Raw genomic sequence first — 8,313 nt, 5'->3', positions numbered from 1 at the left:
ATTGGGATCTATCTAGTTAGCCCCAGACTCTTTTAATTGTGGCAGCGGCGGTAATGAAGTGGAGCGGCGTGACCTGAGCGGGCGGGAGGGGGAGTGGGAGCGCGGTCTCCCTCGGCCTTTTCATTAGGGAAATGAAACGCTCGCGCTCAGGAGCGCTGTGATGCAATAGGAGCGCCGTCATCAATCTACCAACCTCCTCCCGTCTCGGCTCCCACACACACACACACACACACACACACACACACACACACACCCACACACACACACGCACACACACACACACACACAAACGCCCTTTCCTCGGTAGCCCCGTGCCTACTCTGAGGCCTGTTAGCCAACTCAGTGAAGCAATTAATGTGATGACTGCTGCAGTCCCAGCGAGTACGAGGATTCCCTCAGTGAACCAAATCATTTGGGATCTGACTTTCAGTTCGCTCGTTCACTCTGTCACCCTTCTTTCCCATTTCCCTCTCTCTGGAGCGCTTGGCTCTCTGCACAGGGCAGGTACTGTATCTCGAAAGTGAGACGCTGTCTTTGTCTACGTCCAGATCACCGTTTTCCATCAACCGTCTCTCTCTGTTGAGACGTGTTCTGTGGATGATGTGGCCAGTCAAGGTCTAATATTAGACGCTGTTGTAATGATTCTTTTTCCGGACCAGAGCACTCCCTCCGCTCCCGATATGGCAACGGCTACAGAATACGTTATGTCTGAATTAATATAGCACGCTCTGCACCGTGATGTTATATATGTCTGTGGTAGCCAGTGCACCGAGGGAGAGGGAGTCTGAGCGCGCTCGTAAATCTCCATCAAATTCATCCATGTTGCCCCGGTGACACCATCATGCATCTTTATGAGGTCGATTCAATGGGACTAAGATGTCCTCTGTCTCTCTCGCTCTCTCTCTCTCTCTCTCCCTTTCTCTCTCTCTATCTATCTTTCTCTCTCTCGTTTTCTCTCTCTCTGTAGCTGTCAGAGATGGAACGATGGGCCAGTGTGAAGTTCCGCGAGATCCCCGCTACCCTGACTGTCCTGGCAAAGTGGATGTAAGTCGCCTTTTTATCACATTAATAAATGAATGAATGAATTCATTATTAGTCAATTAATTCATTCATTAATTAACTAATGGGGTGAATTATACAGTAGCGTCAAGGCCCCTCTCTACCGACATAATAATAAATGATTGTTTGAATCGATGAATTCATTCATTATTCGTCAATTAATTCATTAATTTCCAGACTATATACCCTCAAAGCCCATTATAAATGTTAGGGGGGACTCAACTCACATGGTCGTTTCACATTCTCACTCAGAAGCCCTGTGTTAGTTTGGCTGTGTAATTCCGACTGATTATACATGAGTTGCGGTATATAGCCTCAGGGTATCCCAACATGCTCTGAGAGATCCACATCGCCGCTGGTTTCAGTCGCTGCCCTAATCAAACACCTGATTATGAGGCTGTGATGGCTCTGCAGTAGCCCTACTGAGGACAGCCCTTCATTAGTCGGATCAGCTGCATCGAGCGTGTTGTGTTTGGGCTGCAACTAGCCTCAAGTCCACGTCCAATTTGTCTCCAGACTGAACTCGAAGTCTTCGCCGGCCCCATGAGACAAGTTGCAAGCTGCATCCTAAATACAATGTCCTTAATTCAGCTGATGAGTCTCATTGAGAGAGCCTTAGTAGTGATATTGACCTCTATATTTACTCGCAATAACACGCATGGTACTTAGATTTCTACAAATTGGGCAAACAATGTTGCATAAGCATTCTGTTCTGTAAACTGGTAAATTGGTGTGTGTGTGTGCGGCCAGAGCCACTTTCTCAGACTATTTGTGTCTGTTCCCAAAATTCACAGCAAACTCAATTGGTGTGAGTGCGGCCAAAGCCACTTTCTCAGACTATTTGTGTCTGTTCCCAAAATTCACAGCAAACTCAAGGCAATTGGAAAACTGTTTGTGGAAAAACATTTACCTTTGTCTGTTAATTGAAAAGCTCCTCTGCTTGAAAAGTCTTGTTTGCGAGAGAACATCTACAGTAATTTCACGCATATAAGCCGCATTAGGGCGCAGGACAGTGTTTCATGCAAGTTAAAAGAAACAAAACCATATTAACACCACATTAACTGCCCCCTGTATTAACCTCATAGCTGAAGAAATTTTGCAAAATCAATGTATAAGTCATATATAAGTATAAGGCTTATAGTCAGGAAATGACGGTACATGCGTAGATGGGCTTCAGTATTGTCCACTGCAGACGCAGGCTCGCTGATTCCCGTCGCACTCTTTACGTTCCAGTGGATGCGCGCCCGGTGGACCTCGGACCCCTGCTACGCCTTCTACGGGGTGGACGGCTCGGACTGCTCCTTCCTCATCTACCTGAGCGAGGTGGAGTGGTTCTGCCCCCCGCTGGCCTGGAGGAACCACACCACCACCGTCTCCACGGTTGTCAAGAAGAGCTCCACCAAGAGACAGGTGAGCGCACTGTCCACCCAGATCAAGTTAGGACACTAAGGGTGCCTCTCATTTGTCTTTTTATACATCCTCCTTTCCTTCCTTGGTCCTCGTTCCCACTGATCTAGATGAAGAATGATGGGGCGACAACAATGGGATAGACTATCCAGTGTTAGTTATAGATCAGTGGGAACGAGCCTGGAGGACCGAGCATCGAGGAGAGAGGTTGAGAGTAGTGTTAATTTCGTCAGACGAGACGAGACTAAATATGTTCGTCGATGACCTTTTTTTTCGAGACTAAGACGAGACGATGACGAGACTGAACCAATGTCCTGAAACACTGACTACTAAGACTATAATAAAATGCTTTACTGTTGACGAAAAAAGACGAGACTTAAATGTTTTGCATGATTTAAAAACTAAAATAAAATCTCTCTTCGTTTTTGTCTACAAAATGAGAAGACAGAATATCTACCTGTTAAGCATTCAAAATAGTCCAAATGAATTCATGGGCAGCAGCTTTCCTGTAGGCTAGCTACGCGCTGTTGCTGTAACCCTGTGGCTGCAACACCAAACTACATGCAAGAACACCAGAGATTTCTGCTAGCAAGCTAACTAACTAACTACCAGTGTCACAACACATAAGTTGCCGCCTCTCTCATTCATATACAAATCAACATCCCTCAGAATATTCATACGAAAATATTCAGTAATGTCAACTATTTAACTAGTTACACTGATGATGCAAAGTTCGCTAGCAAGCAAGCTAATGGAAGCTAATATGGAATGTTTGGGGCTGTATGGAGTTAGCGCCATCTAGTGTAGCGGAGTAAAACATGCGTAGGCCTACTTTGGGTCTACTGCTGTGGACATTATTGGGGGAAAATTGAGATGTGTGAAACACATAGCTGAAACACTATTTGACTGAAATAGTAGCTTATTCAAAAGTATCTTGTGATATAAAAAAGACTAAAATGTTTTGACTAAAACTTGACTAAGATACCTTGAGCTTTCTTTTGACTAAAACGAGACTAAAATGATGAGACTTTTAGTCAACTAAAACTAGACTGACAAAAATGATATTTGAATGACTAAATATGACTATGACTAAAAATAACATTTCGTCACAAGACTAAGACTATGACTAAATTAAAAATAGGTGACAAAATTAACACTAGTTGAGAGGCACCCTAAGACCTGCCGCAGTACCTCGTGCACCTACATTCAGTTTCCTGCCATGGTCTAGGTTTTGGGACGGTCACTCTTATGACTACTTACCACTTTAAATTAATTTGCCATGGTTGTTGTCGCACAAGTACGCTCTTGGGAGATAGTACCTCTGATTAGTATAGTCAAGTGTACTACTCTACTAGTTACTTCTACTGTCTCTAAACAGTCAGGGGTACGCCTCCCAAAACCGAAGTTGCTAATCTGTTAGCAACTTAGTTGGTTGGCAATGAGAAATTGCATTTCAACCAACAGAGTTGCTAACTTAGTTAGCAGACGACATGGGTACGCGGGAAAGTTGTTAACTTAGTTAGCAACTCTGGTTTTGGGTAAAGCGCGCACCAGACTGTTCATGCACCTTGGAGCGCGTTGCTAGATTCAGTATGCAGAGCGACAGAGTGTTGCTGTCTCGGTGAGCTAGCAAATGCTTTTTTGTCCCGCATGAGACCCGTTCCACGTGTAGCTTGAGCTGGAGGGGTCTGTGTGTCAGCAGCCGGCGCCCGCAGTATCAGCAGGAGGTCACGGGGTCAAACCCCGCCGCCTCGACCCTTCTGCCGGGGGGGCTCAGGGCCTCACCTGAAGCGCGTGTGCGTTCCGTGGACCCAGTGGAGGTCATCCAGATGGATGCACACGTTCCCGCGCGGCGTGGCGCGCCGTTGTCGTCCTCTGCCTGACCCGCGGCTCGGTGGAGACGGCGCTGTGGAGGGTTCTTTTCACTCAGTCGTTCTTTTTGTCTTTTGGCCTCGTTTCTCCCCGGTTCCCTCTTCACAGGCGGTCGGTTCTCGCTCGCTCTGTTCCTTCCTCTCTTTTTATCCGTCTATCCCTCCATCTGTGATCTGAGGACTCTTAGATTTTCCTCTTTGTCACTCTTCTTCCATCCTCTACCTCACTCTCTTGCTCTTTGTGTCTGTGTGTCTCTCTACAGCTCCTGTTTCTCCCTCCCTCCCTTCTCTGTCTCTCTCTCTCTCTCTCTCTCCCCTCTCTCCCTTTCCTCTTTCTCTATCTCTCTCTCTCCCTCTCCCCTCTCTCCCTTCTCTCTCTCTCTCTCTCTCCTCCCCCTTCTCTCCCTCTCTCCTCTCTCTTAACCTCTTCTTCCTCTCTCTCCCTCCCCTCTCCCCTTCTCTCTCTCTCTCTCTCTCTCTCTCTCTCTCTCTCTCTCTCCCTATGTCTTAGTAATTCTCTCTCTCTGTCTCTCCGTTCAGCTGCACCTCTCTCTCTCGCTGGCCTTTGAGAGTGCTGCGTGTGTGGCATAAATGAGCTCTAATTTTAATTCCTCATGCAGCCCAAAAATCCCTGGTGCTATTTTCAGAAATGCGATTTTTTAGGGCTTAAAGCGGCGGCGGTGGTGGCGAATGCGACCCTGCGGTGTGCAGTGCGCCTCGCAAAACAGTCCCCACGTCTCTGTTCGCTCTCTCTCTCCGAGGCCGGAGCCGAAGGGAGCGGAGAGACCGAGTGCCGGGCCTTTTTGTTGCAGAGATAATGATGTGTGCCTTAGTCTGTGTTTGTGTAGGTCATGTCAGGTTTAACTGTGTTTGTCTTTCGCCAATCCCCTGTGTGTGTGTGTGAGAGAGTGTGTGTGTGTGTGTGTGTGTGTGTGTGTGCAAGCGTATAAAATGCTCTGGCGAGTCTCCCAATCACAGGGCTTTTGTGATCCAGATCTTTTGTTCTTCGGTTTATCATGTCTACGAGGAGTGTATATGTGTGTGTGTGTGTGTGTGTGTGTATGCCTGACGTGTGTGTGTGTTCTCTATGTTCTTGAATATTCCTCTGCTCTCTGTGCATCTGTATACACTCTCCCCCTGGGTACACGCTCGCACATCTTTGTCTGTGAATGTAACCGCGCTGGCGAGCCACCCAAACCACGGGGGCTCTGTGATCCCGATACGTGGCGCGCTGGCCGGGCCTCTGCCTTCACACGGCTCAGCAGCACTGGAGCGCTGCCCCCCCACCAACCCCCCCTCCCCCCCTCGCCCGCCCCAGGTAGTGCAGGGTGATACCCGCTGAGCTGATTACACAGGTGTTTACTCTACGCCTCCGTCAGCCACACACCGGCCCTCTGGGGAGCCCACGGAGAACCTAATGTCTCCACTGCTCTCAGTCTCCTGAGAGAGAGAGAGAGAGAGAGAGGGAGAGAGAGAGGAAGAGAGAGAGAGAGGAAGAGAGAGAGAGAGGGAGAGAGAGAGAGAGAGAGAGAGAGATAGAAAGAGATAGAGGGAGAGGAAGAGATAGAGGGAGAGGAAGAGAGAGAGGGAGAGGACGAGAGAGAGAGAGAAAGAGATAGAGGGAGAGAGAGAAAGAAAGAGATAGAGGGAGGGCGAGAGAGAGAAAGAAAGAGATAGAGGGAGAGGGAGGTAGGAGAGATGGAGGTGCATTTGTAGTGTGATCAGGTACTCAGTCTGTGTTAGCTGACCTGACTACAGGTAGTTATCGTGCGCCACATCAGTGATATCCCCCCCTTGGAACCTTATGTTTTCTAAACACCTGCGATACGGAGCGCGAGACACAGCCAGAGAGCAAGGGGTAAAGAGAGAGTGGGAGGAAGATATGGACGACCGGCGGTGCTGCATCTGTTCTGAGATCAGCCCGCATCCCGTGTTTTGACATGCCAGCGAATGCGCATACGAAACCCATATTTGTTTTTTCGTTGCCTACACACAACGTTCCACACATTTCTCATGCACGGCATTAAGACGAAGCCAAGTTATCCCAATATTGGGTGGGAGCGTGGGTGTAATTTCATCTCCATTGCTGTTTACCCCTCTAAGCCTCACCATGGAAGAATTGATTTCACCCGCAAGGCATAAATCCATTCAGCTCCCGCGCTATGACACTTTGGGTTTTGATCATTGTGATGTAGTGGGATTCATTATGCATGGGGATCGGGCTGATTAAAGTATATTTCCCTATTGGTTTATGTCATTTGTGTGTGTGTGTGTGTGTTTTTTTTTAAGTGCATAATCTTGTATTTTTTCTCCCTCGCCGTAGGTCTTGGAGGGCGATGAGTGATGGTATAGCGGCTGCAATCCAGGCTTTATTAAATGTGTTAGCTAGCAGGCTGGGTGGTTGCCTGGGAGGGAGCTATTTGCATAGGCTGCCATTAGCCCATCTCTCCACACACATTTCTTTCTGACTTTCTCTCACTCTCCTCCTCTTCCTCTGTTCTTCTTTTCCTCCTCTTCCTCCATCCCCTCTCCTCCCCCTCCTGCTCTATCTCCCCCTGCTCCCCCTCCCCCTCCTCCTCCTCCTCCTCCATCTCCTCCTCCTTCTCATCCTCCTCTCTCTCACACACCACTCCAGAGAGAGTTAACTGGCACTATGTATTATATAAGTATAGTATGTAGAGTTCACAATAGGTTATGGATAAGGACATCATGAAACAAATAGCAAATTAACAAAAGAAATGAAAAAAAAAAACAGAAATACTTTTAGCTTGCCTGCTGCGAAGCTTTAGCATACTGTCTTCATGATCGGATGTTTTTTTAGCTTCCGCTGCAGTCTTTCACCTCAGTCTCTTTTTGTTTTCTCTTCTCTCTCTCTCCCTCTCCCTCTCCCTCCCTCTCTCTCTCAGGCGGCGTTCCGTACGGACCTGGCGTCTCTGCTGGAGCAGGTGGGCACGGGGAAGGAGTCGCTGAGCTTCATGAAGAGGAGGATCCGCAGGCTGGCCGCCCAGTGGGCCACCGCCGCCCAGCGCCTGGACACCAAGCTCTACCGCCGCTGGAGGGAGCAGAAGAAGGTGAGAGAGAGAGAGAGAGAGGGAGAGAGGGAAAGAGAGAGGGAGGGAGAGAGAGGAAGACAGAGGGAGAGGGGGAGGGAGAGAGAGAGAGAGATATTTAAGAATCACTTCCAAGATGGCGCTGTTCCGCCTAGACGCCTACAGTACCTGATCACTCCGTATAGATCGTCCGTTTTGATCGCACAGTTGGAGTCAGGATTCATTTCACTGCTTGTTGTAAGTGTATGACGATGCAAGTGACAAATGAAGAATCTTGGGGGCGGGGGGGGGGGGGGGGGGGGGGTAAAGATGTGGTTCTTGATTATAACTTATATTTTGTGATGGAATTATGCAAAGTTCTCTGTGAGTTCCTGTAGCTGTCCATCCATTGGGAGTGTCCCAGAAGGCTCCCGTGTTGGTGCAGTCATTGCTCTGTAGGGGGAGCACACAGTACCCTGAACTGTTGAGTCATGACTACTCCAACCAGTCACCAGTGATTTATCTGTGTCTGTGTGTTGACTGAAACACATGAGCTTGTTTTGCTCTGTGTGTGTGTGTGTGTGTGTGTGTTTTTAATCTCAAACCTGGGTGTGCTATCTGGACCCCAGCTGTTAATTTTTCCATTTTTTTCACTAACGCTGCTTGTCTAGAGCTGTTTATCATCAACAATTAGTGGCAGACAGGAGTCAGGGATGTCAGAGGGGCCTCACTGGGCACTGCTGATAGGGCCTGTCTGGAATCCTGTTGCCAGGAAAGAGTGTGTGTGTGTGTGTGTGTGTGTAGTGTGTATGTGTGTGTGTGTTTGTGTTGTGAGGTTTACGCGTGTTTGTCTGCGCTGGTTTGTTTGTGTGTGTGTCGGTGAGGTTGTAACTCTGCTTCCAATCCCATTAGCTGATAACAGCCCCACGTGTCATCTTGAGTTCTCC

At 48.3% G+C, this 8,313-nt stretch overlaps 1 protein-coding gene across 1 annotated transcript in view; it reads left to right on the top strand.

Moving 5' to 3' along the window:
• The first annotated feature begins 984 nt into the window (after window positions 1-984).
• The window catches only part of LOC134079321 (alpha-1,6-mannosylglycoprotein 6-beta-N-acetylglucosaminyltransferase B-like), an 82,318-nt gene continuing 74,989 nt past the window's right edge, over window positions 985-8,313 (top strand). The window contains 3 exon segments of the mRNA XM_062535514.1: window positions 985-1,044; window positions 2,293-2,469; window positions 7,244-7,408. Coding sequence (XP_062391498.1) covers window positions 985-1,044; window positions 2,293-2,469; window positions 7,244-7,408 — 402 coding nt within the window.

Source organism: Sardina pilchardus, chromosome 1 (assembly GCF_963854185.1).
Source record: "Sardina pilchardus chromosome 1, fSarPil1.1, whole genome shotgun sequence".
NCBI lineage: Eukaryota > Metazoa > Chordata > Actinopteri > Clupeiformes > Clupeidae > Sardina > Sardina pilchardus.
This window is presented reverse-complemented; position numbering and strand designations above follow the sequence as displayed.